Source organism: Rhinolophus sinicus, chromosome 2 (assembly GCF_057876585.1).
Source record: "Rhinolophus sinicus isolate RSI-liver-muscle chromosome 2, RSI-T2T, whole genome shotgun sequence".
NCBI lineage: Eukaryota > Metazoa > Chordata > Mammalia > Chiroptera > Rhinolophidae > Rhinolophus > Rhinolophus sinicus.
The window spans coordinates 138,625,353-138,637,787 of NC_142502.1; the positions used below are offsets into that span (position 1 = coordinate 138,625,353).

A 12,435-nucleotide genomic window follows, 5' to 3' on the forward strand; every position below is an offset into this window, starting at 1 on the left:
GTATGTGTTATGCAGAGAATTAAAAGAGAATGTATTAGGTGGTACTTTCCATTTTAAATTGAGTAGTAGAAAAATCTTCTCTAAGTAGTTGACAATAAAGTTATATTTTAATTACAAGAAAGAGGCAGGCATTTCCTGATTGTTGGTGTCACTTGGGGTTTTTGTGTTAGATCCTTTTGTACTTTGATTTGATTCTATAGATACTCCGTAGATTATCTCATTTTCTCCTAGGCTTCGAGTACCATCTGTCTGGTGATGGTTCTGAAATCCATTATCATTCCGCTAGCCCTTTCTCCTGAGCTGTAGACCCAAATACGGCTTCTCCGAACACTTAGCCCTTGCAATTCACAGACTAAACATGTCTAATACAGGGGTCATTATCATCAATCTCCCCAGATACAGTAAATTCTTGTTTTTTATGGTAGTGGTGTTCTATAAAGTCACTATAAACACTGAGTTAATGAAAACTGAGCCATTGCTCCTAGGGGAAATACAGGGTATGTTCCTGTGAGCTTCTGATCACAATATTTTCATCAACAAATCAATTCCTAACCTTGTTTTAAGTGTGTTTTTCTTTAAAGACACATTATTTAATATATGTAGTTGATTCATTAACATTGCATTCATGGCCACCAGCACTATAATTCATGCCTGAACGAAGCTTATCTAAAACATGTTTTCTCCGTAAAGCACATCTTACCTTCTTGAACTTAGGAAGAATAGACGGCACATCAGTACTGTGTTTGGGGCTGTTATAAATCGTAAAATAACCAACAAGAAGCACGAAAATGCAAGACACACAGGTGGCCAACAGGTACTTGAAAAGGTTCTCAATGTCACTAATCATCAAGGAAAGGCAAATCAAAGCCACAATGAGATATCTCCTGACACCTGTTAGAATGGCTATTATCCAAAAGCCAAGAAACAGCATGTGTTGGCAAGGATGTGGAGAAAACGGAACCCTCATGCACAGTTGGTAATGGAAATTGGTGGAGCCACTGTGGAAAACAGAGTAGAGCTTCCTCAAGAGATTAAAAATAGAACTACGATATGATCCAACAAGTCCACTTCTGGGTATTTACCGAAGAAAATGAAAACACTAACTTGAAAAGCTAAATGCACCTCGTGTTTATTGTAGCGTTATTTACAATAGCCCAAATAGGGAAACAACCTAAGAGTCCATTGATGGATGAATGGATGAAGAAAATTTGGTATATATACACAATGGAGTAAAAGAAGGAAACTTGGCATTTGCAGCAACATGGATGGACCTTGAGAGCACTATGCTAAGTGAAATGAATGAGTCAGACAGAGAAAGACAAATATTGTATGATCTCACTTACATGTGGAATCTAAAAAACACAAACAAATAAACAAACAAACAAAACCAAACTCATAGATAAAAGAACAGATTGGTGGTTGCCAGAAACAGAGTTGGGTGTAGGGAAATTGTATGAAGGTGGTCAAAAGATACAAACTTCCAGTTATGAAAAATAAGCCCTTGTGGAGGTAATGTACAGCATGGTGACTATAATTAATAATACTGTATGTATATTTGAAAGTCACTAAGAGAGTAGATCTTAAAAGTGGTGATGGATTGTGATCATTTTACAATATATACAAATATTGAATAATTATGTTGTGTACTTGAAAGTAATATAATGTTATATGTCAATTATGTCTCAATTTTTTAAAAAAGCAGAAAAATACAAAAAAAATGTGGCACTAGATAGACTGTAAAAAGGATAATTGTTTACAGTGAGCTGAAATAAGAAAGCAGAGTCTCGCCTTGTTCAACCTCATCCAGGAGGATGTGCATGAGGCAACTCAAAATTTTCACCACTTTGTACATGTCTGTAAATGACTATGAAAGAGCCATGGGCGTTGATTTTCAGGTTACAAGTAAATTTTAGCAAGTGGACAAATTTGCAAATGCAGGATCCATGATTAATAATAACCCAGGTTAGAAACCTCACATCATATCCACTCAGTCATCCACTGACATCTCCTAAATATATGTCAGAGTCTGACTAATCTTTTTGTATCTAATTTTCCCTTTTTTCATTCTACTCACTACGTTACAATTTCCAAGTGTCTAAAACTCTGTCTTTAAAATTGAAGTCCAAGTATCTTAACATAATTTACAAAGCCCTCCAGCCATATCTCTGTCATCCCTCTCCCTTACACTCCATAGTTCCAGCCATGAAAAGCTTCTTTCAATTCATGGGAGGTGTGATGCCTTTTTTCTTTGAACCTCTGGTCTCTGCAAGGAACATTTTTTCCCTGTCTCTTTACCTGACTTCTTATTCTACTCATTCTTCACTTATGATTATAAAGGCCATTTTTTAACTAGGAAGCTTTCTCTGCCATATCTCCCATCTACTACACATACACACACACACACGCATGCACGCACGCACGTACACACACACACACACACCCACTCCAATCCATGAAATTCAGTAGTTTATGTTAATATAATTGTTTATCTTCCACTGTAGACTCTAACCATAAATTCTGTGAGGACAGGGTCCATTCTCAGTGTCTAACCCATGATAATACACACTTTACATACTGGGGAGGGGGGGTGCCAAAAAAATGTATACACGTGACTTGTATTCATCTTTTGTTATCAGTATAATTACAATTATAATACAGTTTTTACTTTCTTAACATGTGTATAAATTTTTTTTGGCACCCTCTGTATATTAAGTGACTTGTTTTTTCTGTGATATTGTGTATATTAATTATTACAAAGTGTTTGGAGCACTGTAATACTAATGACATAAAATGAAAAAAAAAACCACACCAAAATGTTTCATTTGCCTGCATATTGTTTTATATCTATTTGCTTATACCTTCAATGGTGTTTGTGGGGTTTTTTTTTGTTTGCTTGTTTGTTTTTTAGTATTAGTGATTAAAGGAGTTTAAAGCTGAAGTGGCAAACCTCTATAGTTCATCTATTGACCTATTTGTGAATAGGCAGGCACTTAATCAATGACTCAGCCCGACTGGTCAGACATCTGCTTCTCAAATTCCACCTGTAAGCACTGAGTTGACAAAATTGGCAGAGGAAACAGAATAATCAGAGGTGAATTTATTTAGCAGCCTGTAGGGAAAAATCTAACTCATTTTTGTAAATGTAAATGGGGAAGCCAGACCTATTAGATAAATTGGTCTTGTCTTATGTTTTAGTTTATTGAATGAATATTTGAAATGCAAAACTATGTAGTTTAGAATTAAGTTGAGGTTCATGATTTGGTATTTATATAGAATTTCATCTTATATGTTTTCTCTCATTTATAGCAAATAATTAAATTAGTATACCATGGTCTAATTAGAGAGAAGACTTTCCCTAAATTCTCAGCTAAGTATATCTTGGCTCCAAAGCATGTTGAATATGTAATGTCACACCAGAATAATAAAAGGCCTTTAGGACTGTTAACCTTAAAATGAAAAGCCCTTCAGTGTGTATGGAATGTAATTGACATTTAATAACAACACTAGGCCGTGAAATGGTAACAAGTGGGGAATAACTTTAACAAACCAACAGGCAGTTTCCACATCTTATTTTTTTTAAATAGAATCATTTGCTACCTCATAAACTTATGGACTAAGAAAACCTTGAAAGAGCTGACTTAATGTTTGATTTCATTTTATAGGCAGATAATATCAGGTGCATACAATTATAATCACTTCAGTATTTTCAAACCTTTGTTTTTAAGTTACACCAGGGGTCAACAAACCATGACCCATGGGCTAGATCCAGCCTGCTGCCTGTGTCTGTCTGACCTGCGAATTAAAAACAGTTTTGTGGGGGCAGAGCCCCAGAAAGTAGTTTCCAGGCTCTCGGCCTCACATAGACAGGTGCTGGCTCAGGTAGTAAATGGCCATCAACTGTGATGGGATGGCCATCAGCTGTGGCTAGTTGGCCGTCAGCTGTAACCAGTGAGCCATTGGCCACTAATATAACTGCTGTGGCTACGCTAGCAGAAGGAAAAGAGAGAAGAATGGGGGCTAGCAAGAAGATGGCGGCTGGGCTGGCAAGCGTGGATGGCGGTTTGCGGACAGTGTGGATCCAGCCTCCAGTGAGAGTATAGTGCCGCCAGAGAGAATATAGTGGTATGACTCCCCTACCTATGGCTCCGTGGGTGTTCCTTTTTGGCCTCACCATATCCTGCGTTCTTGTATGGGGAGCGGGAGCAGAGACCCCGCAGGCCTCCCCGCATGACAAGTTTATATTTCTAAATGGTTGGTAAAAAAACAAAAGAAGAATAATATTTCATGACAGGTGAAATTTATATGCAATTCTAATTTCAGTTTCCGCAAATAGGGTCTACGGGAGCCTGCCACACCCATTTATAAATTGTCTACGAGTATGGCTGCGTTTGCACTAGAAGGGCAGAGTTAAGTAGTTGCAGCAAAGCCTGTGTGGCTAACCAAGCCTAAGAGCATTTACTATCCTCCCCTTTACAGAAAACGTTTGGCAACCTCTGAGCTACAGTACTGAGTTTGCATGACTTAGTACCTTAAATCAACTCTCCCAGTTCAAAGAAATCACTTTGGATAAAATTCTTCAGACTTTTGGGAAGGTGAAGGAAACTAAACTAGGTTTTGCATGGGTTTATACTTTCACATGCATTTTATCTTATTCAGTTTTTAAATAAGCACTTGCATGGTGATTATTATTTATCATACACTGTTCTAAAAGCTTTGTCATAACTCTGCTTGTAAAGCTTTGATTTAGAAATTTTCATAACAACTTTGTATGGTTGACATCTCTATAAATGAGAGAACCACAACGTATCTACTAGTGAAAGTTAAAAAGTTAAGTAGTAGAAGTTAAATTTGTGAAAGGGAAGTTATATAGCTAGTAATATGAGTTATAGAGCTATTAAGGGGCAGAGGCACGATTTGAATGAAATCATCTGGTTCCAAAATCAGTGCTCGTAACCACTGTGCAGCGCTGTCTCTCCCTTCCCACTCTTGTTTATTTCCAGAAGTCTTGGATTAAGAGTAGAATTTAGTAATAAGGGAGAATCATGTTTTAAAAGCTTTGTTTGAGTGTATATTAGTTTTCTTGGGCTGTTACATGAAGCACCACAAACTGGGTAGCTGAAAACAACATAAATTTGTTCTGTCACAATTTTGGAGGCTATAAATCCAAAATCAAGGTGTTAGAAGGCCATCCTCCCTCTCAGACTCTGTCCATCCTCCCTCAAGAATCCTTCCTTGTGTCTTTCCAGCTTCTGATGGTGGTTACTCCTTGGTGTTCCTGGGCTTGCAGCTGCACTCTTCAAATCTCTGATTGTGTCACCACAAGGTGTTGTTTGTGTCTTTTCTCCTCTTCTTTTGAGGACACCAGTTATATTGGATTAATAGCCACCCTATTCTAGTATGACTGCATCTTAATTTAACTAATTACATCTTCAATGACCCGATTTCTAAAGAAGGTCACATTGAGAGATTACGGGAAGAAGGTGAATTTTGAGAAGACACTATTAGACCTGGCTACAGAACTCATGAGGCAGCTCTTGTTCCCTAGCATTTAAACCCTTCAATTTAAGCCCAGAAACCCAAAGTGAAAAGTGGAAACTGTGCACTGAGAATTTCCAGGGCTTTGGTTATTTTTTTGGTGTTAATCCTGTCCTAATTATATTCTATCTGGGAAGACTGATTTATTGTTTTTAGTTCCTACCTTCTTTTTTGCTTCATTTTGCCCTTTGTTCATGATTCATTTTCATTCTGGACATTTTTTCTTCTGGAATGATCTGTGAGGTTTTTTAAGGATCATTTTCTCTACTGTTGTTATAACCTATGAGAACGTTGGTTTGTCTTCATTCTTGTGAATTTGTGATAGTTGATTCAGAGCTTTGGTGTGTTGGAGGTTGAGTTCTGGTAGTTTCCTCTTGAGACTCTTTTGTATCCATCCCTTCGGGATTTCTAAGTAAGGGTCAATAAATGGTAATAGTTATTTTTATTTTTTCTATGACTATCATTGTTACAATAGCAGATTTTGAGAAATGTGGGGCTGCCTCATTTCCAGACCCGGGTGCTTCTCTTTTCCCGTGAAATGTTAGAATAATTGGTCCATTTGGGTCAGCACTTTTTCTTTCATTTATTTTACAGGGTGCCCGGGAAACATTTGAGAATTACTACCGAAAACAGAGGCGAAAACAGGCCCGTTTGGTGCTCCAGCCTCCATCCAATATGGTAGGATCACCACCTTCACTTTTTTGACTTTTCTTCTCTGGTATTTTTGAACTTTGCATATGTGCTTAAAATTTTTTTTGTGTGGTCAGTCTGAGACCACTTTTGATGACTGTGACTTGGAGTAAGGAAATAGCAACTCCAATTCATTGCTATGTGTCAGAAATTGTTCTAAATACTAGACAGGTATTATTTCGTCCTCAGTGTAACCTTATGAGGTAGGTACTATTATTATATGTACCTTATAGTCTTGGGAACTGAGTCTTAAGAAATTAAATAACTGATATTAACTCTGTATTAATGCATCAAAACAAAAGCAATAACTTTTTTCTTATTTGCTTTGTTGCAGCATGAAACTTTAGATGGCTACAGGAAGTATTTTAATCAAATTGTAGGGTAGGTACATGTGTGTGTGTGTGTGTGTGTGTATATTTAAATTTATACATTTTCAATATATAGATTTGTGAGACTTGAGAAAATCAATCAAGTTTTCACTGGGAAATTCTTTTTTTTGTTTTTTTCTTTAGTTTTGATTTTCTGATGATTTTGAAGGAATGTTCTATTGGTTTCAATATTATATTGTTGGAGAGTACTTTTTGTGGATAAATGGAGAAAAACATTGAGTTGTAATCTTATTATATTTGATGTTCTATTTCTCCATCTTGGTAAAAGGGAACCAAATAATCAGCAAAGTTTTTCTAAAAGGCCAGATAGTAAAGTATTTTAGGCTTAGCAGGTCGTAATGTTTTTGTCACTACTCTCCAGCTCTGTTGTTGCAGTGTGAGAGCAGCTGTAGACAGTACAAATGAGTGAGCATGGCTCTGTTCCAATGAAACAATATTTATAAAGCCATCTTATTTTACTTGCAAAATAATGACTACTTTGCAGTTAAAGGGAAATAAATTGGAGTGCTCTATGATATTTCTTTTCTACAGATTAAGAATAATATGACAAATATTCCGTATTTAAAGAATTATTTAATTAGTATGAAGATTTAGGCAAGATTGCTGAAGATATATTTTAAATGCATAAATATAAAAAAGCCACAGCAAAATGTTAAAAAATAAGTGTGCATTTTTTTAATACCTTTGTAAGATAACCTTTTCAATACTTTGATGAGAAAGTCCATGTAAGAATAAGGGAGATTATTTTGATATTTTGTGTGGTGGGGTCTTAAAAAATATATTTTAGCTTTCATTGCCTCTTGAAAATCTATTGATTTTTAAAAAATTTGTTAATGGCCTGATGTTTTTAATATAGTGAAATTAGCCTCCTTTACCTATAAACATTTTCCTCCCTTTTAAATTGCTGGATAACATGGTTAACATTTAACAGAAATGTAACTGTAATTTCTGTAAAAGTGGTTAAGAGTACATTGATGATCGGGGGCATAATTCTAAGTCTAAGAAATCTGATTTCATTTGTGATACCAAACAGCTTTCTTTAAGAAAAAAAAAGATTGTTAACTTAGGATTTGATGGCAGCTCTTAATGTTTGTCAAACCTTGGAGATAGTATTCAAACTGTAATTTCTGACAACTGTGCCTTCTTTTTTCCTCAATCTTAGCTTTTTTGTGGTTGAAGACCATATTTTACATACAACCCAGGGCCTAGTAAATAGAGCCTACATTGATGAACTTTGGGAAATGGCACTTTCAAAAACCATCGCAGCACTCCGAACCCACTCGGTAAGTAAGATGCCCAAGAGAAGTTCTTACTTCCAGCTTATTATCTTCCTACTATTCAGTGTTTCACTGCTTTAAAATAATCACATGTATATCAGTTGAAATCATCCGTTTGGAGCTATCTCCTTTAAAGACATGTGGAAGTAGCCACTTCAGATTGTCATGTTCTCTAACAGCCCACTTTTGTGGGTGTCGTTTTGCAAAGGAAAACAGCAGCTAACGTTTATTGATTGCTTGCTATGGTCTCAAATGCTGTTATGTGTATTTCATACATATATTTCTTCCTCACTGCATCCCTATAAAGTATATGTTATTAGTATATTTACCTTATAGTTTGGGGAACTGAACCTCAGAGAGGTTAGGTAACGAGCCTAATGTCACCCAATAAGTGGTGGAGCTTGGATTCAAACCCAGATCTTGTGACTCCAGAGACCATGTTTTCAGCCACTGCTGCATACCACCTTTTGTAATGCCTAGCAATAATTATTTGGAGTTCACAATTTTATTCTTACTTATTGTACAGAATGTTTACAGCAGATCAGTGAGTTATCTCATTATGAGTTCCTGTGATCTACTGATATATTTTATCAGATTTCCATTTTGAAAAGATTATTCTGGGTCAATTATGGATGAGTGGTGAGAATAGATGTGGGGAGAACAATTACTAGGCTAGTCTAGTATTCCATGCAGGAGATGATAGCTGGACCCAGGGGTGACAGTAGTTATGGAGAGATGTGGATGAATTAGAGAGATTTTTTACAAAATACGATTAGTTGTATTTTCTGATGGATTAGATAAAAGAAGTAAGGGTAAAAGAAGTAGTATCACGGTAATGTCTAGTTTATGCTTTCCTTCCTTGAATGATGGATAGTGTTGGTTTTGATGCATTGTAGTAGGGAGGTCAGGAGTTGCCTTTGGATATGATCGCTTTCAGATGCCTTTGTTCCATCCACATAGCAAGGACGATTTGTTCATATATGAGATTTGTTTATATATATATGTATGAGATTTGTTAATATGTAATTTTGAAACCAAAGAGAATATGTCATTATTAAATGTGTTGCAAATATTTTTCTCCTTTTATTTTTGTTTATGGTTTTGGGGTAGGGGTAGGGTCAATTGTAGGAATGTACCATTTAAAAAAAATAATGTATTTGATAAGCTTTTTAAAAAAGTTTTTGTCTTTTAGCCATTATAAAATTTGCAGTGAATATTTTTATAAAAACGTCTGTGCACAAGTGCTTACACTTAGAATAAATTCTTAGAGGTAAAATTAGTGAGTTAAAGGATCTGTATATTTCTTAGGCGCTGCATGCATATTGCTAATTTGCTCTACAAAAATATAGAACCATTTAACACTCTATCATCTGTTAGAATGCCTAGTTCCCCATTCGTTTTACTACAGGGTCATGTTTGAAAAGAAAAAATCATGCCCAGTCTAATGTCAGAAATTATATCTTATTTTAATGTTTTTCTTTGATTAGTACTGACATCGAAAATTTCCTCATGTTTTGTAGTTATTTGTATATCTTCTTAGAATTTTCTATTCATATGCATTTCCTTTATTTTATATTTTAATATGCTTTTTATATTTTATTATTTATTAGTAAAACATGAATGTTAGCCTTTAATTTGAATGTTAATCCTTAGTCTGATTTCTAGGTTGTAAATATTTTTTCTTAGTTTCATGTGTCTCTAACCTTTGTTTTTCTTTTTCATGGCTTTACAGAAGTTTAAAATTTTTTTGTGTAATTAAATTTATTGATGTTTAACTTTATAATTTATATCTTCTGTATTCTAAAGAATATGTAATTAATTTTTTATATTTGATTTTAGAATTTCTATAGTTTCTTTTTTTACGTATAAATTATAGACATAGAAAGTTTATTTTAGTATGGGGTATGAGGTTGGACTCTATGTTTTAATTATTTTTACAGTAACTCATCACTTGCAGTAGTAACATTATCGTGATAATTTATTGTTTTATTCATTTTGGGTTGCCATCACAAAATACCATAGACTGAGTAGTTTAAACAACAGAAATTTATTTTCTCAACTGTTCTGGAGGCTGGTAGTCTGAGATCAGGGTGCCAGCATGGTGGGTTTCTGGTGAGGACTCTCTCCTGGTTTGCAGATGGCTGCATTCTTATCACGTCCCTACATGGTCGTTCCTCAGGGTTATTCTATGTCTTCTCATCCTTTTGTAAGGACACTAGTCTCATCGTACTAGGCCCCTACCCTTTTGACCTCATTTGATCTTAGCTATCTGTCTAAGGCCCCATGTCCAAATATAGCCATACTGGGGGTTAGGGCTTCAACATGGATTTTGGGGGACACAATATTCAGTCCATAACATCTGTCCTTTCCCAACATGTTTGAAAGGCTTCCTTTATCATATAATAATGTTATATAAATAATATGTGTTATATACGCATAAATAGACTAAGGTCTATGTCTATGCTCTGTGATTCCCACCCTCCCCCCTGCCCTTCTTCTTTCTGCATGTCTTGAACAAATACAACTTTGCTTTGATTATTACAGCTGACATTGTATGGTTTAATTTCTTATAGGATATGTATATCCTCTAAAACCCTCTCTTAAAAATATGCTGACTATTTGTCTTTGTACTGTTCTCCCAAGTTAATTTGAGAATCACTTTGTCACGTCCCTTTCATCTCTTATCCCTCCGTAGAGATGAAAATTGAACTACAGTCTTACTATGCAGTAAATCTGTAAATTTAATTGGAGGTAATTGACATATTACAATATCTGGTAATTTGCACTGGAAGTATTTTTTTCACTGGTATTTTTCACCGGAAATGTATTTATTTGCTTTCATGAATTTTGGTAAAATATTTTATACGCTCCCCATCTAAGTCCTATTTTTGGTGTTTTATGTTTTTTTTCAGGGAATATTTTGAGGAAGGTTTTTTTACCCCAATCATATTTATCAACTCGTATTGCTGTCATTATATAGAAGCCCTTGATTTTGTTTGTTTATTTTATATCTGTCCATTTCACTGATGTTAACAGTTTTTTTTTCCCCTGGGAGAAGTTGTTTTTCTTTTAGAAAACTTAGATTTCTTCTAAGCAATTTCTTTTATGTAAAGCAGTGGTTCTTAACTTTTTGTGTATAACCTACATTTGAGAATGTGACAAATCTGTAGGGTTCTCTCAGCAGGAAAATATACTTTCTTTATCATGCAGTTGCATTTGACGTCATCAAGAGCAGGACACTTTCCAAGTGTGCTGATTAAAGTGTATATGTATGGAGAAAATTAATCTTAATGGAGTTTTTCTTATTGATTGACTGTGTATTCTTTTGAATTGAAAATTAACTGACAAATGCATTCTCCACCCCGGCTCCCCCCTCGCCCCAGCCCCCATACCCTTCCCCAATAGTTTAGCATCAGGATACGGAGGGAGGAAGTAGGGCTGGGAGTGGTGAGTAGGAGGAGTAAGGAGATGATGGGTTAAAGGGCATGAGGTTTCTTTTTGAGGTGAAGAAAATATTCTAAAATTGACTTGGTTATGTTTGCACATATCTGCAAATATACAAAAAACTAAAAACCAATAAATTATGTGCTTTAAATGGGTGACTTGTATGGTATGGGAATTGTATCTCAAGAAAGCTATTAAAACATAACTTAGCATCGCTCACATTTACTCAGTGAACCATTTTATCCATTATGAGACAGAGTACTTGATGCCACAGATATTAATTCCATTTCATGACACTGTTTATTGTGTTATATTACCCAGCAAGGAAAGCAAAATAAGAGCAACCCAAACATCAAAACAAATTTCAAAAACAAACTCTATATCTGAGTGATTATGTTTTTTGTTTATCACAGTCTATATATTTTTCTAACTTTCTATATGACTAAAACTACTCTTTATTTTCTGATTAAATTACTAGTCATTGCATAAATTGAAACCATTTTGAAATATACACTATTTCAGGTATTAATGTGTGTAATAGCCTCATGCTGATTTCAAAACACAATAAAGATCTTACATAATCCATCTCACTTAGAATTCAAATTTAGCTATGTATTAAAAGAATAATATGCTAATACAAAGGAGAATTTATATCAGGAATGGTTCAATATTAGATCTGCTAATGTAATTGCAGTATCATCAGATAATACTGAAAAGGTGTTTTAAGATTCAGAATTATGGAATAATGCAATCCTGTGTGGCCAAAATAACTCATGTTTTATACTGTGTTTCCCCGAAAATAAGACCTAGCCATACAGTCAGCTCTAATGTGTCTTTTGGAGCAAAAATTAACATGAGACCCAGTCTTATTTTACTATAATATAAGACTGGGTCTTATATAATATGATATATGCTATGCTATGCTATGCTATGCTATGCTATGCTATGCTATGCTATGCTATGCTATGCTATGCTATGCTATGATATAATATCGGGTCTTCCTAATTTTTGCTCCAAAAGATACATTAGAGCTGATTTTCCGGCTAGGTCTTATTTTCGGGGAAACAGGGTAGATATTAAATATTGCACATTTTTTCGAA

At 35.0% G+C, this 12,435-nt stretch overlaps 1 protein-coding gene across 3 annotated transcripts in view; it reads left to right on the forward strand.

Annotated features, from left to right (window-relative positions):
* The window catches only part of EXOC6B (exocyst complex component 6B), a 629,322-nt gene that overhangs the window by 332,011 nt on the left and 284,876 nt on the right, over window positions 1-12,435 (forward strand). For all 3 annotated transcript variants that reach the window (XM_074332164.2, XM_074332163.2, XM_088796094.1), the window contains 3 exons: window positions 6,130-6,213; window positions 6,560-6,606; window positions 7,777-7,897. In XM_074332164.2, coding sequence (XP_074188265.2) covers window positions 6,130-6,213; window positions 6,560-6,606; window positions 7,777-7,897 — 252 coding nt within the window. The remainder of the gene's footprint in view (window positions 1-6,129; window positions 6,214-6,559; window positions 6,607-7,776; window positions 7,898-12,435) is intronic.